The sequence below is a fragment of the Pan troglodytes genome, chromosome 21 (assembly GCF_028858775.2).
Source record: "Pan troglodytes isolate AG18354 chromosome 21, NHGRI_mPanTro3-v2.0_pri, whole genome shotgun sequence".
Taxonomy (NCBI): Eukaryota; Metazoa; Chordata; class Mammalia; order Primates; family Hominidae; genus Pan; species Pan troglodytes.
This window is the reverse complement of record NC_072419.2, coordinates 10,417,749-10,440,917: the sequence shown is the minus strand read 5'-3', so window position 1 is coordinate 10,440,917 and position 23,169 is coordinate 10,417,749. Positions and strand designations below refer to the sequence as shown.

Genomic DNA, 23,169 nt, shown 5'->3' with positions numbered 1-23,169 from the left:
AAAAAAAAAAATTGACAAACTTCATTAATTTTTTTTTTTTTTTTTGGAAACAAGGTCTTGCTCTGTCACCCAGGCTGGAGTGCAGTGGCACAGGCACAGGTCAGTGCAGCCTTGACCTCCTGGGCTTAAGCAGTCCTTCGACCTCAGCCTCCCAAGTAGCTGGGACCACAGGTGTGCACCACACTCAGCCAAATTTTTGTATTTTTTTGTAGAGATGAAGTCTCTATGTTGTACAGGCTGGTTTCGAACTCCTGGGCTCAAGCAATCCTCCTGCCTTGGCCTCCCAAAGTGCTGGGATTACAGGCCTCATGAGCCACCTCCCCCGGCCCACTTCATTAAATTATATGAAACTGGACTTCATTAAAATTAAAAAGCTCTGCTTTGTGAAAGACACTGTCAAGAGAATGAGAAGACAAGCCACAGACTGGGAGAAAATATTTGCAAAAGGTATATCTGATAAAGAGCTGTTATCCAAAATACACAAAGAACTCTTAAAACTCAACAAAAAGAAATCACCCAAACAAGTTGCCTGTTTTAAAATGGGCAAAAGACTTGAACAGACACCTCACTAAAGATTTACAGATGGCAAGTAAGCATAGGAAAGATACTCTACGTCATGTTATTAGGGAACTGCAAATTAAAACAAGATTTCACTACATACCTATTAGAATGGCCAAAAGCCAGCCGGGTGCAGAGGCTCATGCCTGTAATCCCAGCACTTTGGGAGGCTGAAGCAGGCAGATCACTTCAGGTCAGGAGTTTGAGACCAGCCTGGCCAATATGGTGAAACCCTGTCTCTTCTAAAAATACAAAAATCAGCCGGGCGCGGTGGCATGTGCCTGTAGTCCCAGCTATTCAGGAGGCTGAGGCAGAAGAATGGTTTGAACCCCGGAGGCGGAGGTTGCAGTGAGTGGAGATTGTGCCACTGCACTCCAGCCTGGATGACAGAGCGAGACTCTGTCTCAGAAAAAAAAAAAAAATCAGCCAGGCGTGGTGGCACACACCTGTAATCCCAGCTACTCGGGAAGCTGAGGCAGGAGAATTGCTTGAACCTGGGCAGTCAAGGTTGCAGTGAGGCGAGATAGTGCCACTGCACTCCAGTCTGGATGACAAAGGACACTCCGTCTCAGGAAAAAAAAAAAAAAAAAAAAAAAAAGAATGGGCCAAAACCAAAACAGTGACAAAACCAAATGTTTCAGAGGATATGGAGCAACAGAAACCCTCATTAACTGCCAACAGGAATGCAAAATGGTACAGCCACTTTTGAAGACAGTTTGGCAGTTTCTTACAAAATGAAACATACTCTTACCACAGAATCCAGGACTCATATTCCTTGGTATTTATGAGTATTTATACTCCCAAAGGAGTTGAAAACTTATGTTCACACAAAAACCTGTACACAAATGTTTGTAGCAGTTGTATTCATAATTGCCAAAACTTGGAAGCAACCAAGATGTCCTTCAGTAGATGAACAGATAATGTACATCCACATAATGGAATACTATTCAGCAGTACTTCCAAAATGAGCTGTCAAGCTCATGATTCAGCCACGAAAAGACTTGGAGGATTCTTAAATGTACATTACTAAGTGAAGGAAGTCAATCTGAAAAGGCTACATATACAGGATGAATCCAACTACACAACATTCTGGAAAAGGCAAAACTATGAAAGCAGTAAAAGGATCAATGGTTGCTAGGGGCTGAGGGGAGGGAAGGATGAATAGGTGCAGAGAGGACTGTTAGGGCAGTGAAACTCTTCTGTATGATACTATAATGGTAGATGCATGTCACTGAAAATACATCCAAACCTATAGAATGTACCACCCCAAGAGTGAACCCTAATGTAAACTATGGACTCTGGTGATAGTGACATGTCAATGAAGGTCCATCAGTTGTAACAAATGACCACTCTGGTGCCCAGTGTTGGTGATAAGGGAGGCTGTGCATGTGTGGGGACAGGGAGTAAATGAGAACTCTCTGTACCCTCTGCTCAGTTTTACTGTGAACCTAAAATTGCACTAAACAAATAAAGTATATTTAAGAAAACGGTCACGGCCACTTCAATTGCAGTAATAAACATACAGAGACTTGGTTAACGGGTCACAGAGTATTGAATCTGACAAACACGGTTAACTGCATTACAATAAAATATAGGAATAATTGTTTAAAAGAAAAGATTGAGGCCAGGCATGGTGGCTCACACCTGTAATCTCAGCACTTTGGGAGGCCAATATGGGTGGATCACCTGAGGTAAGGAGTTCGAGACCAGCCTGGCCAACACGGTGAAACCCTGTCTCTACTAAAGATACAAAAATTAGCCACGCATGGTGGCACATGCTTGTAATCCCAGCTACTTGGGAGGCTGAGGCGGTAGAATTGCTTGAACCCAAGAGGCAGAGGTTGCAGTGAGCCAAGATTGCACCACTGCACTCCAGCCTGAGCAACAGAGTGAGACTCCATCTCAAAAAAAAAAAAGAAAGAAAAAGAAAAGAAAACATTGAGCCCTGGGGGGATGCTGGACAGTGCGCAGCACCACAGGCCTAGAAAAAAACACCCTGCCCTAAAGAAGACACGATGATCCAATCCCATCCCAGGGCTCACCACCCTCCCAATCAGTGACCCACATACATGCAGGCCAGTTCCTGCCTTAAAACCTGTGACTTCATGCCAGTCAGTCGTGGTGGCTCACGCCTATAATCCCGGTACTTTGAGAGGCCACGGCGGGCGGATCACAAGGTCAGGAGATGTAGACCAACCTGGCTAACACGGTGAAACCCCGTCTCTACTAAAAATAGAAAAACTTAACCGGGCGTGGTGGCAGGCGCCTGTAGTCCCAGCTACTTGGGAGGCTGAGGCAGAATGGCGTGAATCTGGGAGGCGGAGCTTGCAATGAGCCGAGATTGCGCCACTGCACTCCAGCCTGGGCAACAAAGAGAAACTCCGCCTAGAACAAAACAAAACAAAACAAAACCTGTGACTTCTTCCTCCCTCCAGGTAAGCTCTCTTCTCTGGGCTCTACTGCCCTCCTGTCATCATCTGTTGTCCCAGGAGTGTTTGTGGAGGTACACTGGTAACACTACTAGCTGCTCAAAGTCTCTAGTTCTCTCAAGAAGCTGAGGGATATGTGGTTTGGCCAGGGTTCCTGGGGCAGGGAGAAGAAAGGGAGGAGGCTTGGAGAGGGAGGCAAGTTTGCTTCCATAGCCATCTCACTTTTAGTTCTAAATCCTGGCTCCTTCACTTGGCCTTCGTCACTGAAGTGCCCCTTCTTCCTTTGGGTGTTTAAAGCACTTGTGAGCAGCAATTCAGGGATGCTCAAACCATTGCTGCTTTGCAGTCATCTGCAGTCACCTGGCCTTAGCTCTGTCTCTCCTGGAACTCTGGGGTCATTCTGTATCCTGCATTGCACCCAGCAGAGCATCAGGCCCAAGGGAGGCTCGATAAATATATGGTGAGCATAAATTGTGGTGGAAACCCAGCCCAAGGGGCTGGGGCAGAAGTGTGAAGTGTGGGAAGGGTGCTGGGCAAGCTCATCTGGTTAAGAAAACCCTGGTCCAGCTGGACAGGAACTGGAGCTCAGCAGCCCCAGGGTGTGGTCTCAGTCTCTACTATTCTCTTGTCCATCAGTTTGCCCCACCTCATGAGAACCAGGCCACCAGCCACGCCTAACCTCAACTTCCCACAGCTCCCACGGGAGCAGAGTCTCAACCTCTTCCTTAAGTTCCGTTTGAAAAAAAGGCAGAAAGAATTCAGATCAGTAAGCTTGAGCCTTTCCATAGAGGACAAAATGGCCTGTTCCCTGAGAACATAGCCAATCCACCAGGACCGCCAGCCTGGGGTGAGGGGTGGGCCAGGAGAACAGAATGTATAGGGAAGGGGTGTCCCTACTAGAGGCCTGTGGGACATTTCCACTGGTGGGACTTGGCCACACACACAGAGTAACATCCCTTTAGGTCTTCACGGTCAAGGTGGTTTGTGGCACCATAAAATGGAAAAGGTGGCCTCATCCCAATTATGTTGACAGTGGAGGTAGAAGGCCTGGCATGGCTGGTGGCCTTGGCCATGGACTTGGAAGGGCTAATCATCAGTGCTGCCTCCAAAGTGGGTGTAGTTGGGTCCATCCTGGATGCTAAAGGGCAACTGATGGATGGCAAGCATGAGAGCTGAGCACCTAGGAGGCTCGTTCTGCCAAGAAAGCCTCACCTTCCTTGGTAACAGGAAGATCATGAAAATCAATGTTAACTGAAGTGGTTCCCCCCCCCCCCCAACTGAGTAAGTTTAAACCTTCACTAGAAGCTGCTGATTGAAGACCTCCTAACCACCGGCTTTTGGTACCCCAGCCATATCCCTTTGGGACTCAACATGGTGCAGGCAGGCCCAGCTCCACATTGTCTGAAGGCTTTTTCTCAGGGGCAGAAAGAGCCAGGGAATGTATGCACCCTGGGATCAACCTGTAACCACTGACTAGAGGCAGTAGGCAAACACCCACAGCCGCCACCTCTCAGGTGAGGTAACTTCTCAGAGGCAACTGCTGTGTGCAGCCCCCTAGAGGCACTCAGCTCCCTACCATAGTCCTAATAGGCTTGACAAGCATTCACGAGGACTGTGTCCCCTTCCTGCTTCCCGGGATCACCACCCACCCCACATAAACCACTCGCACCAATTCTCAGCCCAAGCACTGCTTCTCAGACGGCTCTGCCACAGACACCTGCCACCTGTGATATATACTTTGGTGGAGAAATGTGTGCCACCATCCAAAGGAGGCCTCTAAGGAGACAGAGGTGAGGTGGGGATGAGAGATGGAGGCATCCCAAGAAGCCTCCTAGGGGGATCCTTGACCACGAAAGCTCAGACACGCAGCTCTGGGGCCATCCAGAGAGGCACTCACTCATAGGAGCAGGATGCACGCATCAAACTCACAGAAAGAGGGTAAAATCACACAGCCAGTGCTTTTAATTCAAAACGAAAAATATGTCATCCAGGCTAGACTGCTCACATTCATCTGACAGCAACTTCTCTCCCTGCAGATGAGGGAAGGCTGTGATGACTTTATCTCGAGCCTGCCTGGTGGGCATGGGCTTGTCACAAAAGGAGCTGCAGAATCCTGCTGCTGATTGGCAGATGCATTTCTGAACTCAGCGGGGGCTGGACACTGAGCAGGACCTTGTTGATAATACTGCCTAAGTGGGCACAAAGCCAGGGGCTGGGGCCTGCCAGCATGCAGGCACAGCTCCTCCACCCTCAGGGGAGTCTGAGACCCCTTTTGTGTTTCGATGACTGTGGGTGTTTTTTTTTTTTTTTGAGACGGAGTCTCCCTCTGTTGCCCAGGCTGGAGTGCAGTGGCACACTCTCGGCTCACTGCAAACTCTGCCTCCCAGGTTCAAGTGATTCCCATGCCTCAGCCCCCTGAGCAGCTAGGATTACAGGCGGGCGCCATACACCCAGCTAATTTTTGTATTTTTAGTAGAGATGGGGTTTCACTATGTTGGCCAGGCTGGTCTTGAACTCCCGACCTGAGGTGGTCCAACCGCCTCAGCCTCCCAAAGTGCTGGGATTACAGGCGTGAGCCACCGCGCCTGGCCTTGACTGTGGGTTTGGAAGAAGTGTGGGCTGAGCTCCAGGCAGCTCCTCACCCTAGCACTAGCAGCTGGCAGGGATGGAGGAAGGTGGGTTCAAGGACAAGCGTGGCTGCCGCACTGCAGTGGTCTAAGTAGCACAGCAGCTCTAGGCTCAGCAAGTTCTGTGGTTCCACTAACCTGAGGATAGGCAGGACCTCCTCCACCCTCTGCCCAGCCCTCTTTCTGCAGGCTTGTGTCACCCACTTGTCCTGGTATAGCAGCACATCAGAGCTGCTGGGTAGGAGGTAGATGCCAAGCTTCATCTGGCTGTGTGTCTACCCTCTGCCTGCCCTCAGAAGCACCATCCCAACGAGGAATCAGCGGGGCCAAGCGGCACTGAATTCCTTCTCCAGGCCTTGGACAAACTGGTCGTTGAGGAAAAGCAGCTGACCATGTGGCAGGAAGCGGGTGAGGATGCCCTCAATGCGGTCAGCCCGCAGCAGAAGGCTGGTGCTGGGCGCCAGCAGCCGGAGGTGGTCAAGGAGGAGGCGTGTCAGCAGCCGGAGTGTGCCCTCAGCCAGTAGCAGGTTCTCATGGGCATCCAGCACCAGGGCAAAGCCTAACGAGAGCACGCCCAGCCACACCACCGTCCGTGGCTCCTGGAAAGGGTTCTCTGCTGCCAGGCGGAAAGCCCCGCGTGGGGCCTCGTGCAGCGGCACTTGCTCATCTGAGGATTGCGGCTGCAGGTCCATGGGGGGCCGGCCAGATGCCTGCTGCTGCAGCCGACACATTGACTCTACCTGCCTGGGGAGAGTAGGCAGGTCAGGGTGGTGGGCTCACACACCAACTCTGTCATCCTCATGATCAACCCTGGTGCTGGGAGCTACCATCATCCCCATATCTCAAGTGAGAAAACTGAGGCCTAGAGAGACTAAGTGATCTGCCCAGGGCCACAGAATCAGGAAGTGTGAGCCTCCAGGTCCTGAACCACTTTATTCCATGTGGCCAAGAGGGCAGGTTTTCAACCCAGCTCCTTGGGCTGAAAAAGGGCACCAGAAGAAGATCCTGCCCTCACCTGCTTCACAGAGGCCTTCTCCACATAAAGGAAAGGGAAGCGGCTTGGCTGGGCGCGGTGGCTCAAGCCTGTAATCCCAGCACTTTGGGAGGCCGAGGTGGGCGGATCACGAGGTCAGGAGATCGAGACCATCCTGGCTAACATAGTGAAACCCCGTCTCTACTAAAAATATTTTAAAAAATTAGCCAGGCGTGGTGGCGGGCGCCTGTAGTCCCAGCTACTCGGGAGGCTGAGGCAGGAGAATGGCATGAACCCAGGAGGCGGAGATTGCAGTGCGCCAAGATTGCGCCACTGCACTCCAGCCTGGGCAACAGAGCAAGATTCCATCTCAAAAAAAGGAAAGGGATAAGGCAGAAAATAAACGCCATCACCCAACGTGGGCAGTCCAATCTCCACCCTATCCTGCAACCCTCTCCAAATATGAAAGAAAGACCTTCCATTGGACCAACAAGGCTTCTTAGAAGCTCCCTTTGATCTTTCCTGAATCACCTTCCAGTCTGAGCCACGCACAGGCTGGTTTTAAAGGCATGTATTTGGTTTTCTGAGCTACAGGGAGGGGAAGGAGAATAAGAACAAGGGAAAGGCAGGAGTTGGCAGAAGGTTGCCCCAGAGTGGTGCTACCCCACCCAGAATGCGGAGGTCCAGGAGGCTCCAGCACCTACCAGTTCTGGCTGGGTCTGAGAGGGGAAGAGCCAAGGCTAGCCACCCTAGTCTGGAACAGTATATTCCAAACTGCGATCTGGATCCCTGGCTTTCTGGAGTCCTCACGTACCACATCCTCTCTCTTCGTTAGAGATTCATAAAGTCTACAGGCACACTAAAGGCCCTGTTAAGTACTGCACTGAAAAGCATGTTTAATCTGTACTGTCTGCCTGCCTACTCTCAAATCTTAGTTCTGCTACTTTCTAGCTATGTAACCTTGGACAGGTTAAATTCCTCAAACACTCTGTACCTCAGTTTACTCATCTATAAGGTGGAGATAATAACTATACCTACCTCAAAAGACTATTATGAGGATTAAATGAGTTAATATATATAAGATGTTCAGAATATAAATGCTTAGCACTTACAGGCTGAACAAATGCTAATTATACTAATAATGATAACAGAATTATTATTTATTTAACCCTTTTCACGTAACACTTATGAAAAGCTGTGGAAGACTCTCTGGGAAATGCTTCTCTAAAACTTCCTCTCTGCTTCTTAGTCCTCCTATTTCTCTGCGTCCCCACTCCCCGAAAATACCTATTACAATCAGGTACGTGTTCAATGAAGGCCTGGGGCTGGGCTGTGTGGTTACCTGGCCACAGCTAAAATCTGTTCCTTCCGGAGAAGCCTGTCCCTCTCGGCACCATGCGGCCGTGGGTCATCAGGTGACTTCTCAGCACCAAAGACGCAGGAGTACAGCACTCGGCAAAGGCCCGTGTCCTCAGTATTCGGGGCCCTCAAGGTGTGAATGAGGAAGGCGTGGACCATGGCTCCAGGGTGGGTGCTACAGGGAAGCCAGAGACATTGGTAAGGTGAGAGTGAACCCCAGCAGGAGAGGCGACCACAGGAAGGGGCTGACCTGGCAGTGTCTGGGAGTGTATCCAGAGGCCAGTGAGGCTGGACACTTTGAATAACAGCATCTGAACAACATCACATAACAGAATCCAGTGATAAAAAATCTCAGACATATATAAGCAGAATAGGCATAAACTAAAAAAAAAAAGAAAAACAAACAAACCAAAAAAAAAAATCTCAGACCACCCTAAACCTAGTTCTACAAAACAACAGGAATCTTCAAAAGCGTCAAGGTCATGAGGTCATGGAAAACCTGAGGAGCTGCTCCAGACCGAAGGAGACTGAAGATACCAGATAGCTGAATGCAACGTATACTCCTGGATCGGGTCCTGGACCAAGGAAAGGGTAATTTGGGCCAGTTGTGGTGACTCACGCCTGTAATCCCAGCACCTTGGGAGGTCTAGGTGGGCGGATCACTTGAGGTCAGGAGTTCCAGACCAGCCTGCCAACGTGGTGAAACCTCATCTCTACTAAAAATAAATTAGCCGGGCATGGTGGCGCATGGTTGTAACCCCAGCTACTTGAGAGGCTGAAGCCACAGAATCGCTTGAACCCGGGAGGGGAGGCTGCAGTGAGCCGAGATCGCACCACTGCACTTCAGCCTGGGCGACAGAGGGAAACTCTGTCTCAAAAAAAAAGAAAGAAAAACAAAAGGATAATTTCCATAAAGGGCATTATTAGGACACTAATAAAAACTTTAAAAACATTTCAATATGGACTATGGGTCAGAAAAAGTCTTGACCAATGTCACCCGATTTTGAATGCAGGAGCTCGTCCTTGTTTTTAGAAAATAAACACGGATGTGCCTCTAAATATAGAGGAAACAGGATTTCATATCTGCAACTAACTCACATGGTCCAGGGAAGAAAAAAGGCAGAGAGAAAAAACAGAGGAAATAATAAGGTAAATGGGGTAAAAGAGGTTACAACTTGTGAATCTCATCAAAGTGCATACAGGAGTTACCTGAAACTGTTTCAAAATAGAAACTAAATAATAGCAACGGTTATCTGGCTGGCTCAGTGGCCGGCCCGGGGGTTGACAGGCGGCGGGTACACAGTCAGTGGGTATCTGTAGCTAAGGCTAAACAGACCGTCAGTTTAAACTGGTCAAATAGCAGGTTCGCAAAGGCACTTCGAGAACCGGAGCCCAGCACCCAATTGCTGACCTCCGCAACCCTCCAGCCGCCAGCAGAGCGCGTCATCACTCCGCGCCGCCGCGTCCCCCCTCTACTAAAGAAATGGTAGCGGTCAAGACAGCTTACATCACTGCCTCCGTAACCTTGAGGCGCAATGCACTTCGGGGGTTGTAGTTTCTTACTCCAGTCAGCCAGGCCTAAATGGGGCACCCCGCCCTGAATGTGTTGCCCCTGCAGCTCCGGTCCGCTGTCGTCGAGGCGTCGCCTCAGCCTTCCGTCCGGGCCCGCGGACTGCCAACAAGCGCTCCCCTCCGTGGCAGGAGAGCAATGGCGGCTGCGCGGCCCGTGGGCGCCTGCGCACGTCGGTCGCGGGCGCGCGCGCCAGCTGACGCCATCGGGTTGGGCGGAGCGCTCACGTCCAGCGCGTTGTTGCAACGGCCAGGTGCGGGCGGCATATCCCGATGCTTGGACCCTCGGCGTGGGCTGGCCTTGCAGTCAAAACCCTCCGGCCCCGAGCTGCCGGCAGGGACCATGCTGGTCACTCTCGCTGCGGGCTCGAAGCGTCCCCCGCTCGTTGCCCTAGACCAGCGGAGCTCCAGGCTGCCGACCCCGGCGGCCGCGAGGGGGCGCCGCGGCTCGGAGCACGGAGTCTGCGGAAAAGGCCGGGGCCTAGTTGTCCCCGGAGGGCGGGGCGCGTCGCCTGCGGCCTTAGGAGGCTCCGGGGCGGGCGGCGGGTGGACCCAGGCCGGGCCGCGCAGCTACGGGCTGCGGCTGAGTTCTTATCTAGCCAACATGCGTGAGAATCACTGGGGCACCAGTTCAAATGTACATTCCTGGGCTGTACCCCCGGAAATTATGACTTTGGAGGGAAATATGTGTATTTAGGCACATGGGTATTTTGCGCGGATTTTAAATACAAATATGTGTATTTTGCGCAGATTCTGAATTTGTGGGTTCCTGCAGCGGGTTACTGCTGGCACTCGGTTCGGCGCAGAACGATTCGAACGCTGCTTCCGGACTCTCAGTGTGTGTCCCTGGCAGATCTGTCAATTTCATTGGGCCCCAGTAAAACCTTGTAGAGTGTCGCCCAGGGCGAACGCTTAGTAGGGCTGACCAGCAAGCCCCCTTCTTGACTGGAGGCCATCAAAACAACAGGGAAGAGGTTTATACCTTAAACCTGAAAGGGGCACTCTGGCACTAACCCCTATAGAGCCTTACGTAAAAGCCCCAACTTGGAGGCTTGGCCCATTGGTGTTTGGGGGCCCCACAAGGCCTGCCTGGGCCTCACTGCCTGACTTGCATGTGTTCCTCCAGCCACCACCACCACTACCACCCCCACTGCGACCATGAAGCTGCACCTCCTTTACCTCTTGGCATGTGAATGGCTTCAGCCTTGTCCCCCAAATGTGCCTCGGAGCCTCCCCCACTGACTGTTCCCCCAGCCTAGAATTCCCTTTCCTGGCTTTTTTTTTTTTTTTTTTTTTTGCAGCCTCGCTGCCCCCTCCCATCAAAATGCTCCTGCCTCAGCCCCCCAAGTAGCTGGGACTATAGGCAGGCAACACATCCAGCTAATTTAAATTTTTTGTAGAGTTAGCGTCTCACTGTATTGCCCAGGCTGGTCTCGAACTCTGGGCTCAAGTGATCCTCCCGCTTCTCCCCCACAAATTGCTAGGATTACAGGCGTGAGTCTCCACGCCTGGCCTTTCCTGTCCTTTTAATTGACCTTGTAGATATATACTCAGACAAAATGGGAGGAAGCCTTCCTGCTCAGGCTGCCCGTTGGCATTCAGCTGCGGCCTTTGCACCCCTGTGAATCAGGTCTCGCCAATAGTGCTGATGGCTTCCATCTCCACTCCCCAGGGCCATGCACAACGCAGGACTGGAGCCGGCTTGAACACGCTCTTTGGTGACAAGAAAGGAGAACAGGGTAGGGTGGCCCAGGCAGGGATCCTAGAGCCAGCACCCCCTGAGAAAGTGCACTCTGGGCCCCTTAAGCCATAGGACCCAGGATAGGTTAGGAGGTGACTGAAGGGAAGCTGCAGGTGGCCAGGGCCTGGCCAAAGCATGTGACAACACATAAATGTGTGTGCAGGTGTTGTGGCAAGCCCAGAGACTGTGGGGCCTCAGCTACGAGGCTGGGGAGTGATGTTGGCACAGCTCCTGGTCCGCAGTCCCTATTGCTCTCAGCCAGGGCTGGTGTCTGCCAGCTGATTACAGCAGAGAGCTAGCAAGGAGAGGGCTCTGGTTGCTTGGGGCCACCTGGCATCTGGAACACAGTTTCCCAGCCTCTGTCCACTCCTCAGGCAGTGAGTCAACACCAAGTTTCTGACCACTAGAGGGCTGGCCTCATGTGAGGTGTGTGGAGGAGACAGCTGTGGGAGGCTGGCTTGAGCTACTACTCCCAGAGGACAGTGGGAGACCCAGATGGAGTGACAGCATGGAGAGCTTCCTCAGCGTACTGGGAGTGGGGGTTTTGCTTGATGGTTTTGCTGGAGGCTGCTTGTGGGTGTGCCCTGGGAGATCCCTTTTCCTTGGCCACTGGGCTCTCCTGGGTCCAACCCATGCTTCTGAGAGTCTGTTCTGGGTACATTGGGAATGTCTATGCCTGCTAGCTCAGACATCAACTAAAACAGCAAGCCCAGCAGTGACTACTCATGCTGACCTCACTGCTCCATGACCCAGCAGCGCCACTCTTGATGTGTACCTGAGTGAAGTAAGGGCTGTTGTTCACCAAAAGACACAAATAGAATATTCATAGTATCTTTGCTCTTTTTTTTTTTTTTTTTTTTGAGATGGAGTCTTGCTCTTGTCACCCAGGCTGGAGTGCAGTGGCACGATCTCGGCTCACTGCAACCTTTGCCTCCTGGATTCAAGCGATTCTCCTGCCTTAGCCTCCCGAGTAGCTGGGGTTACAGGCACCCGCCACCACGTCTGTCTAATTTTTGTATTTTCATTAGAGACGGGGTTTCGCCATGTTGGCCAGGCTGGTCTCGAACTCCTGGCCTCATGAACTCCTGCCCGCCTTGGCCTCCCAAAGTGCTGGGATTACAGGCATGAGCCACCGCCCCTGGCCAGTATCTTTACTCTTAATTGTCCCAAACTGGAAACTACCCAAATATCCATCAGTTATGGAATGATGGATAAATTGTGGTATACTCGTACAGTGGAATAGTATAGGGCAATGGAAGAGAACAACTACTGATACACAACATGAGTGACTCTCACAGACACAATGTTCAGTGAAAGAAGCCAGTCATAGAAGTGTACATGCCATGTGACTCCATTAACATAAAAGGTCCAAATCTAGGCAAGCCATGCTGCACTGTTACAAGTCAGAATGGTGGTTATCCTAGGGAGGCAATGACTGGAGAGGCATGGAGCTTTAGGAGATGGTCACATTCCGAGTCTTGATCTGGGTGGTGATTACGTGAGTATATTCTCTTTGTAAGTATTAACCAAGCTGGACACTTAAGATACATGCACTTTTCTATATACTAAATTCAATTAAAACCTAAACAATGGCTGTGACAATTCCACTAAAACGATTTTACTTTGAAGTCTGCCTTTAAACTGGAAGATAAGAATGGGATAGCCGGGCGCAGTGGCTCACGCTTGTAATCCCAGCACTTTGGGAGGCCGAGGAGGGTGGATCACGAGGTCAGGAGATCGAGACCACGGTGAAACCCCGTCTCTACTAAAAATACAAAAAATTAGCCGGGCGTGGTGGCGGGCGCCTGTAGTCCCAGCTACTCGGAGAGGCTGAGGCAGGAGAATGGTGTGAACCCGGGAGGAGGAGCTTGCAGTGAGCCGAGATCGCGCCACTGCCCTCCAGCCTGGGTGACAGAGCGAGACTCGTCTCAAAAAAAAAAAAAAAAAAAAGGAATGTGATAGAATCCTTCCCCTGCCCCAAGGCTTGAATTCTGGCAGGGTTGAGGTTTTTAGCATGAGAAGAAATTTAGAGCATAGCCTTTCATTTAACAGATAACTAAGTGGGCTCAGAGATGCTCCCTGATGTGGCCAGTGTCTCACAGCATGGTGCCAAGTGGAAGGCACCGGGGACATGAGCTCTGCTCCCTGGAGCAGCCACCATGGAAGTAAGAGAGGTCGGGGGAGGACTGTACGTGGAGGGAGGACTTGAACAAGATCGCAGAGGATGGAGATGGCCTAAAAGTGAGAACACACCATTCATTTATGTGCTCATCCACTCATTCTGCTGGGAAAATCCTCTGGGTGCTTAGAGTTCCCATCAGGCTCTGTGCAGACAGGTGCAATGGCCAAGGCAAGTAGGAGTCAAGATGGCCAACAGATTCAGAAGTGGGGAGGACTCTGGAGGAGCAATCTGGCAAGACTGTGTGGAGGAGGGAGCATCTGAACTGGGCTTTCTGGAGAGGTAGGAGTTCAGTAGCTGCAGATGGCAGGAAGGGCATTCTGGATATAAGGACTAGATCAGAGCAAATACAAAGGGTGAAAAGAAGCCAGCCTTCCCAGACTCAGGGTCCCCTGGCCCTCCTTTATTTAGAGGACATGAGTCCAATCAGAAATGCATCTGCATCCTCCCCAGCCGGTGGGGCACTGTAGGAGCCACCTGGGTGAGGCCTCAGGAAAGTCATTGTTTTCCAAATAAGGGGGGCAGACTCAGTGCCATTCTCTGACTTTTTGTGACCCCAGGGCCAAAAGCTGTGTGCTGAGAACAGTGAGGCAGGAAGGAGCCTCAGCCCCAGAGATGCTGCAGAGTCTACTTGTTGAGTGAGGTGTACAGACATTTATGTGGTTAAACCGCTGAGTGGGATTTCTGTTACATGCAACTTAACGCCCTCCTAAGTGAGGCAGCATGTGAAGTGGACAGGGTAGAGCCTGGCACCTAGTAGGCACTCTATACATCAATAAATGTTGACAACCGTTAATCCAGCGGCAGACAGGGGAAGGTATCAGAGAGGACTTGATCAGCACCAGAAAAAACAGGTGGGGTAGCTCAGAGGTGAGGGGGGACCAGCAGGACATCCTGTGGTTGCCAGACCTGCCCTGAAGACGAAACAGAAGAGTCTGAGTGTGCTGCGGCCATGTGTGTGCATGTTCATGTGTGTGAGGCTTTTTATTTTATTTTTTAGATAGTCTTGCTCTGTCCCCCAAGCTGGAGTGCAATGGCGTGATCTTGGTTCACTGCAACCTCTGCCTCCCCGGTTCAAGCGATTCTCCTGCCTTAGCCTCCTGAGTAGCTGGGATTACAGGCACCTGCCACCACACCCAGCTAATTTTTATAATTTTAGTATAGATGAGGTTTCACCATGTTGGCCAGGCTGGTCTCGAACTCCTGACCTCAAGTGATCCACTCGCCTTGGCCCCCCAAATCGCTGGGATTACAGGCATGAGCCACTGTGCCCAGCCGTGTGTGAGGCTTTTACAGGGGTTAGCCCAGGGCTTGTGGCAGAGCTGGGCACCCAGTGGCTGCAGATGTGGGATTGTGTGTTTGTGTGTGCCAGAGAAAATGAAAAGGAAGAAAGATAAAATAAAGCACTACCAAAAAAAAAAAAAAAAAAAAAAAAACCTAGAGAAGCTTGAAGGCAACAGGTGGCTGGATTTGTGACCCAGCCCACCTACCTAGAGGGGCCACGTCTCCCTCGTTCTTTCCCTTCCCCTCCCTCTGACTGTGGGCAGAGGCGCCCATCGCCACACCCCCCAACCCTGCTTTTCTCAGTGGTCCTCCAAGTTGGGGGGTTGCCCACAGCCACTCCCTGCCTCCTCACATTGGCCCCTTTCCCACCTTCCCACCCGCCTGCCTTCCACTTTCTATTCACATAGGGTGGGGCCTGCCCCCACAATAGAGGCAGCCGGGCTTGCCTTTTTGTTTGTTTTTTGAGGCAGGGTCTCTTTCTGACCCCTAGGCTGGAGTGCAATGGCGCAGTCCCGGCTCACTGCAACCTCAACTTCCTGGACTCAAGCAATACTCCTGCCTCAGTCTCCTGAATAGCTGGGACTACAGTTGCACCCCACAACACCTGGCTAGTTTTAAAAAAAATTTTGCCGGGCGCGGTGGCTCACGCCTGTAATCCCAGCTCTTTGGGAGGCCGAGGCGGGCGGATTACAAGGTCAGGAAATCGAGAACACGGTGAAACCCCGTCCCTACTAAAAATACAAAAACTTAGCCGGGCGCGGTGGCGGGCGCCTGTAGTCCCAGCTATTTGGGAGGCTGAGGCAGAAGAATGGCGTGAACCTAGGAGGCGGAGCTTGCAGTGAGCCGAGATTGCGCCACTGCACTCCAGCCTGGGCGACAGACCGAGACTCTGTCTCAAAAAAAAAAAAAATTTACAGAGACAAAGTCTCGCTATGTTGCCTAGGCTGGTCTCAAACTCCTGACCTCAAGTAATCCTCCAGCCTTGGCCTCCCAAAGTGCTGGGATTACAGGTGAGCCACCACGCCCAGCCAGGGCTTGCCTTTTGGAGCTCCACTGGTGCCCAGCTGGAAACTCACTGATGTGATTTATTTATTTATTTATTTATTTATTTTTGCGATGGAGTCTTGTTATGTTGCCCAGGATGGAGTGTAGTGGCTATTCACAAACATGATGATCACGATGATAGCGCCCTACGGCTTTGAACTCCTGGGCTCAAGCTATCCTCCTACCTCACTTTGTCTAGTAGCTGGGACTAGGCACTTACCACCATACCCAGCCACATTGATGATCTTTACAGAAACTGAGACTTCAAGCTAGACCAGTAACCACCTATTTCTGGATGTGGGGAGAGCAATTAGGTAGAATCTGCTAGCCCCAGGCAGTGGAAATTTTTTTTTTTTTTTTTTTTTTTTTTTGAGACAGGGTCTTTCTCTGTCGCCCACGCTGGAGTGCAATGGCGTGATTTTGGCTCACTGCAACCTCTGTTTCCTGGGCTTGAGCCAACTTTGCACCTCAGCCTTCAGAGTAGCTGGGACCACAGGCACGTGCCACTATGTCTGGCTAATTTTTGTATTTTTTGTAGAGACGGGGTTTCACCGTGTTGCTCAGCTGGTCTCAAACTCCTGAACTAAAGGGATCTGTCCGCCTTGGCCTCCCAAAGTGCTGGGATTCTAGGCGTGAGCCACTGTGCCCAGCCAGCAGTGGATTTTTTAATGCCTCTCTGATAAGAGTGTTTAGTCATTTGTCAAAGATCAAAGCAGGAAACTAAGAAGAAAAGGGAATATGCTTTTCTGCAAATCAAGGTGGACTGAAATTCGGTGGATTATGGCTGCCCTAGAATAAAGGAGGCCAAAGTCGGGCAATGTCTGTCTCTTCCTTTCTTCTACCTCCCTGGGCCCTCTCAGACACAGCAGCACTCTGTGTTGGGAGCCTCCCATTGGGCACTCAGACAGCTCTCCCATCTTCTGTCTCCACCAAACCTCCATTGGCAGCTTCCTAACTGCTACCTGTACTGCTGCATAGGCTGCTGCTTCCTACACACCACAGCTGGGCTTTGCTTATTTTGTTACAGACAGGGTCTTGCTCTATTGCCCAGGCTGGAGCAAGCAAAGTGGTGCAATCCTAGCTCAGCAGCCTGAACTCCTGGGCTCCAGTGATCCTCCCACTTCAGCCTCCCAAGTAGCTGGAATTACAGGCACGTGCTACACCCAGCTAATTTTTAAATCATTTCTTTGTACAGACAGGGTGTTGCTTTGTTGCCCAGGCTGGTCACCAACCCCTGGGCTCAGGCAATCCACCCGTTTTGGCCTCCCTGTTACCGGTAGGAGCCACTGCAACCTGCCAAGCTGGGCTTTTCTCCTGTGACCCATCACCCAGAATCTTGTCCATGTGCAGAAAGAAAAGGAAACCTTCAGACTGGCTCCTTTAATTAAATGTTTTCAGGCATGTCCTTTTAACCTTTCTGATCTCCTGTCAATCCCTACATTGGCTCTAAGCAATAATGGCCATAGCAGCCTCTTGTATGGCACTTGCTGTAGATGTCCTTGTTTTTTTTTTTTTTTTTTTTTTTTTGAGACAGAGTCTTGCTCTGTCGCCCAGGCTGGAGTGCAGTGGGACGATCTCGGCTCACTGCAAGCTCTGCCTCCTGGGTTCACGCCATTCTCCTGCCTCAGCCTCCCGAGTAGCTGGGACTACAGGCGCCCACCACCACACCCGGCTAATTTTTTTGTATTTTTAGTAGAGACGGCGTTTCACTGCGTTAGCCAGGATGGTCCCGATCTCCTGACCTCGTGATCCGCCCGCCTCGGCCTCCCAAAGAGCTGGGATTACAGGCGTGAGCCCCCACGCCCGGCCGCCCTTGTTCTTTTTTGAAACAGAATCTTCCTATGTTGCCCAGGCTGGTCTCCAACTCCTGGCTTTAAGTGGTCTTCTCAGCTTGGCCTCCCAAAGCACCGGGATGACAGGCATGAGCCACTGCACCCGATCAGCAGGCCCTGTTCTGAGTGCTTTGCACACATCAGCTCATTTGATCTAATCCACAGCCCTGTGAAGTAGGAGCTTTATTATTCCCATTTTACACATGAGGAAATAGAGGCCCAGTGGGATTCAGCAACTATTCTGATGTGACACATGTGTCCTTGGAGGTGTACATATCAGTAGATTTCAGCCTCTACTGAAATCTTCTACTGAAGCCTTCTACTCCCCTTGTGTTTCCCTGTCTCCCCCTGTCCTCTTGTAGTCATCCCAAGGGCTGGCTTAGCCCTCTTCTCCTGGAGCTCTGGAAGGCCATAGCATCCCTGCAAACCCATCCCTGCTCATCCTCCATGACCCAACCCTGAGAGCTCCCTGCCCACCCTATGCTTGGATGACCTCCTTCCCCAGTGCTCCCAATCCTGACCCAGGAGGCACCCTCCCCTCAGCCATCCTTCAGGAACATAGTCTTGGCTGGGCCCCAGGAGGACCAGGCCATGTGTGATTTGTCCTTTCAAACAGCCGCACTGCCTGCAGGGCTGACAGCCAGGAGGCCCCACGAGGCAGAGGAGGCCCAGCCACGTGAGGCCCCTCCCTTCCTGCTGCCCCAGGCCCCGCTGACTCAGAGCCTGGCACTCCTCCCAGGGTTCTGCGTGCCAGTAAGCGCTGGGTGGGGCCAAGGCAACCCTCGCTGCGCCCCTTGGCACCCACACAGACTCCTCCTGTGTGGGGAGGGTGGGAACGCTTCTTACCTTCTGTCCCATAATCAACTGTCTTCTTTGAACAATAGATTGTGAATAATTTCACATCCCGGAACATTCTCTCTCCAGGCATGATTTTCGTGGCTGCAAAACAGCGGCTTCTCCATCATTACGCAACTGGCCTCTCTGATCGTTTCCAGATTGCTCTCGGCCATGCACCTCCTTGTCTAAACTCCGTTCTGCACCACCAGCAGTATCATGGCCTGGGGAGAAGGGGCTGTGTGCTCCATTCCAGGATCAAGACTTTGTAGAAATCATGTTTTCTAGATGGTTGTGGGCTGTTGTCAGCAGAAGGACTCAAGGCAATTAACATACAGCTAATGAACTCCAAAGAGGCGCTTTGATTTTTGAAGAATCTGACTTGAGAACAAATCAAGACTAACACTAATATAGCCTCATCTTTCAACATAGGAGAGTCGGAAAACAGGCTGAGTCTGCGACACCCAAATGCCTGCCACCACCACATCCCGGTATGTCGGTTCAGCACTTGACAGCTAACAGATCTCTTTGCTAGATACAGCAATCACATTTTCTGGTTAAGGGAGTGAAATTAACATTTACCTTTTTTTTTTTTTTGAGACGGAGTCTCGCTCTGTGTCCCAGGCTAGAGTGCAGTGGCGTGATCTCGGCTCACTGCAAGCTCTGCCTCCTGGGTTCACGCCATTCTCCTGCCTCAGCCTCCCGAGTAGCTGGGACTACAGGCGCCCACCACCACGCCTAGCTATTTATTTTTTTGTCTTTTTAGTAGAGGTGGGGTTTCACCGTGTTAGCCAGGATGGTCTCGATCTCCTGACCTGGTGATCTGCCCACCTAGGCCTCCCAAAGTGCTGGGATTACAGGCGTGAGCCACCGTGCCTGGCCTTTTGTTTTTGTTTTTGTTTTTTTTGGAGACAGAGTCTCACTGTGTCGCCCAGGCTGGAGTGCAGTGGAGCAATCTCGGCTCACTGCAAACTTCCCCTCCTGGGTTCAAGGGATTCTTGAGCCTCAGCCTCCTGAGTAGCTAGGACTACAGGCGTGCGCCACCACATCAGGCTAATTTTTGTATTTTTAGTAGAGATGGGGTTTCACCATGTTGGCCAGGCTGGTCTTGAATTCCTGGCATCAAGTGATCTGCCCGCCTCGGCCTCCCAAAGTGCTGGGATTACAGGCGTGAGCCACCGCGCCCAGCAACATTTACCAATTTTGATGAGAATGTGGAACACTAGAACTCTGGGACGCTGTGGGTGGGAAGGTAAGGTGGTGCAAGGACCTTGGACAACTATGTGGAAAATACTAAAGTTAAATGTACACACGGTAACCCAGCACTCCACTCCTGGGTATGTTTCCAGCAGTTTGTAACAGGCCCAAATAATCCATCGAGGATAGGATGAATATGTTCTATATCACAACTGTGGTGGGGGTTATACAACTGTATATATTTCCCCAAACTCACAGAACTGTACACTCAAAAGGGGAAATTTTAGCACTGACTTTGGCAGCACATATAATAAAAAAGGGAAGACTTAATTTTACTGCATGTAAGTTTTTCTTTTTAATTTTGAAACAAGCCAGGAGCACTGGCTCATGCCTGTAATCCCAGCACTTTGGGAGGCCAAGGCAGGAGGATTGCTTGAGCTCAGGAATTCAAGTCCAGCCTGGACAACACGGCAAGATCCTGTCTCTACAAAAAAAAAAAAGAAAAGAAAAGAAAAATTAGCTGAGTGTGTTGGCACGTACCTGTGGTCCCAGCTACTCGGGAGGCTAAGATGGGAGGATCACTTGAGCCCAGAACGTCAAGCCTGCAGCGAGCCACGTTTGTGCCACCGCACTCCAGCCTCAGCAACAAAATGAGACCCTGTCTCAAAAAAAAAAAAAAAGAAAAGAAAAAAGAAAAAAAAATTCAGCCTGCGCAACATGGTGAAACCTCATCTCTATAAAAAAAAAAATACAAAAAATATTAGCTGTGGTGGCATGCACTGATAGTCCCAGCTACTGGGGAGGCTGAAGTGGGAGGATCGCTTGAGCCTGGAAGGTGGAGGTTGCAGTGAGCCGAGATCACGCCACCACACTCCAGCCTAAGCAATAGAGCAAGACCTTGTCTTGAAAGAAATAAGTAAATAAATAATATATATATATATATATATTTTTTTTTGAGAAGGAGTTTCACTCTTGTTGCCCAGGCTGGAGTGCAATGGTGCGATCTCGGCTCACTGCAACCTCCACCTCCCAGGTTCAAGTGATTCTCCTGTCTTAGCCTCCCAAGTAGCTGGGATTACAGGCATGCGCCACCACACACGGCTAATTTTGTATTTTTAGTAGAGACAGGGATTCACCATGTTGGTCAGGCTGGTCACGAACTCCTGACCTTAGGTGATCTGCCTGCCTTGGCCTCCCAAAATGCTGGGATTATAGGCGTGAGCCACCGTGCCTGGCCATAAATATTTTTTAAAAGATAAGAGAAAGAGAGCCGGGCGTGGTAACTCACGCCCGTAATCCCAACACTTTGGGAGGCCAAGGTGAGTGGATCATGAGGTCAGGAGTTCGAGACCAGCCTGGCCAACATTGTGAAACCCTATCTCTACTAAAAATACAAAAAATTAGCTGGGTGTGGTGGTGGGCGCCTATAATCTCAGGTACTTGGGAGGCTGAGGCAGGAGAATTGCTTGAATCCGGGAGTTGGAGGTTGCAGTGAGCCGAGATCATGCCATTGCACTCCAGCCCAGGCGACAGTGTGAGACTCCGTCTCAAAAAAATAAAAAAAATTAGCTGGGTGTGGTGGCAGGGGCCTGTAATCCCAGCTAATTGGGAGGCTGAGGCAGGAGAATCGCTTGAACCTGGAAGGTGGAGGTTGCAGTGGACTGAGATCGTGCCATTGCACTCCAGCCTGGGCAACAAGAGCAAAACTCCATCTCAAAAAAAAAAAAAAAGAAGAAGAAAGAGAGTAGGGGTATATTCATACAGTGGAATAGTATGCAGCAATGAAGAAGAAACAAACTCCTGCTACACAGGACAAAATAATGAATCTCAAAATCATTGTGCTGGGTGAAAGAAGCCAGACAAAAGAGTACTCACTGTATAATTTCATTTATAGGAAGCTCATGAACAGATAAAACTAAATTACTGTGACAGAGGTCAAAATAGTAGTTACCTCTGGAGTGGGGGTAACCCGGAGGGAGCCTCCTGAATTGATGGAGATGTCCTACATCTTGAGCTTTGTGGTGGTCCCTTGGGTCTACACTCCATGCTGAAGATCTGTGCCCTTGATGAAATGTCAATTATTCCTCAATTTTAAAAGAAAACCTTAATTTGTAAAATTGTCATGGCAAAAGTTACCGGGTGAACAATTCAGACAATGAAGTGGATGAAGATTCTTCCCCCTTCCCTCCAGACACTACTGTTCCCCCAACTGGCTCTCTGTGCTTATGCCAGCCTCATGTAGCTCTCTAACCATGTGAGCTGGCAGCACGTGGCTGCTCGGAACTCCTGCAGGCTGGAATTCCTGCCCCACCCTGGCCAAAGCTAAACAACTTTTAAAACTGGCTGGCAGCCTGGGATTTTAAACTGCCTTCCTGCCTGATCCACTTCCCTTTAGCACATCCAGGAAGAAAGTTATAGCTTCTCTTGCTAGGGGGAAGGGAGATGAGACACCTCTGCCCCATCCCCCTGAACTTTCCAGGGCAGAGGGGGTCCCGAGTCAGAAACTGAGAGGCAAGCCCACAGCACCCGCTTTCCCAGGCCCAGGCCCAGGCTCCTGCTTCCTCAGCAGAGATGTCAGCACCAGGGCCTTTTCTTGGGGAAGAGGTGTCTCCTGGCTTGACCAATCCCCGCATCTCTCCCACAAAATGAGCTGAATACCTGTTGGGTGGGCTTAGGAGACATTATATCTAAAAGTGTCTAGAGCATACTAATTGTCCCATGGCTGCAACTAAGACTCTGATGGTGAGTTACAATGGGGACAGATGTGGCCACGGACATCAGCACTTGGCACAAGGGCTGGGCATTGTAGACACTCAGCCCATGTTTCCTCCTCATCACGTGGCCTGATCCCAGAGTGGGAAGAGGACGCTCACAGCAGAAGTGAGGCTGCCCAGCCCCACCCGCCTGGGGGCTCTGGGACTAAGATGGGAGGTAAGGGGGGATGGGATACTCCTGGGAAGGCTGGGATGGCTGCTCTGCTTACATCTTCTGTGTGCCCTGGGGCAAGTGAGTGCCTTCTGTGAGCTTCTGAAGCTGCTTTCGTCTGTGAAACCAGGAGGAAGGGTGGCTTCACGAGATTCCCTAAGCACTTAGGGTGGAGCAGGCATGCCAGCATGATGGCGCCCGGGGCCCATCCTCACCCCTCCTCCATCTCCCTTTCTCAGGGATCTGCACAGCTGTTTCCCCTTTTCTGGGGCAAATCCTCTCACCAAATAAACATTTGCCTTTCTATCGCTGCCTGCTAGGTGGAGGGGACTTCTGAACCCTTGAGGTCCCTTCCCTCCCTGAGCACAGCCCAGCCCCAAGACCAAAACCACACCCCAGTAACTCCCACCTATTGTGCCCTTGCAGAGGGCTCTGAACCAGGAGTGAAGACCAAGCTCTTGGGCATAAGAAACTTGAGAGAACAAGCTAGAGACAGCGCAAGTGTCCTTTAGACTCAGCATGGGGATCTGGAGTCCCCTTTTTCTGTTCTGATAGGAAATAGCCTCCATTTTCCCATCTGAAAAACGGGGTGGATAATCATTGCATCACCTACTTCAC

The 23,169-nt window shown here is 51.0% G+C and overlaps 2 protein-coding genes across 5 annotated transcripts in view; both read right to left on the bottom strand.

Moving 5' to 3' along the window:
* The window catches only part of MAVS (mitochondrial antiviral signaling protein), a 49,691-nt gene extending 41,630 nt beyond the window's left edge, over positions 1-8,061 (bottom strand). Inside the window, exon 1 of the mRNA XM_054674372.2 lies at positions 7,930-8,061. The gene's annotated coding sequence lies outside the window, so the exon portion shown is untranslated. The remainder of the gene's footprint in view (positions 1-7,929) is intronic.
* AP5S1 (adaptor related protein complex 5 subunit sigma 1) lies at positions 1,709-10,094 on the bottom strand. Of its 4 annotated transcripts, XR_008541203.2 has the most exons (4): positions 9,454-9,941; positions 7,930-8,121; positions 5,753-6,358; positions 1,709-2,943 (listed from the first exon to the last, which is right to left on the bottom strand). XR_008541203.2 is itself a non-coding variant. In XM_001163166.5 (3 exons), the coding sequence occupies exons 2-3, from the start codon at positions 8,103-8,105 to the stop codon at positions 5,932-5,934; spliced, it is 603 nt and encodes a 200-aa protein (XP_001163166.1). In that variant the 5' UTR covers positions 8,106-8,121; positions 9,454-10,094; the 3' UTR covers positions 4,927-5,931. The 4 variants fall into 4 exon arrangements, 3 of the variants coding, with proteins under 3 accessions (XP_001163166.1, XP_514488.2, XP_016792870.1); XM_001163166.5 differs by lacking the exon at positions 1,709-2,943 and having other exon boundaries at positions 4,927-6,358; positions 9,454-10,094; XM_514488.6 differs by lacking the exon at positions 1,709-2,943 and having other exon boundaries at positions 4,927-6,358; positions 9,510-9,691.
* Between the last annotated feature and the right edge of the window lie 13,075 nt (positions 10,095-23,169).

Excerpts from the sequence above, each read along its gene's own strand:
- AP5S1 (XM_001163166.5), bottom strand. The coding sequence starts at position 8,105 with ATGGTCCACGCCTTCCTCATTCACACCTTGAGGGCCCCGAATACTGAG. Across the intron at positions 6,359-7,929 it reads CAGATTTTAGCTGTGGCCAG|GCAGGTAGAGTCAATGTGTC; the intron begins GTAACCACACAG and ends TACTCTCCCCAG.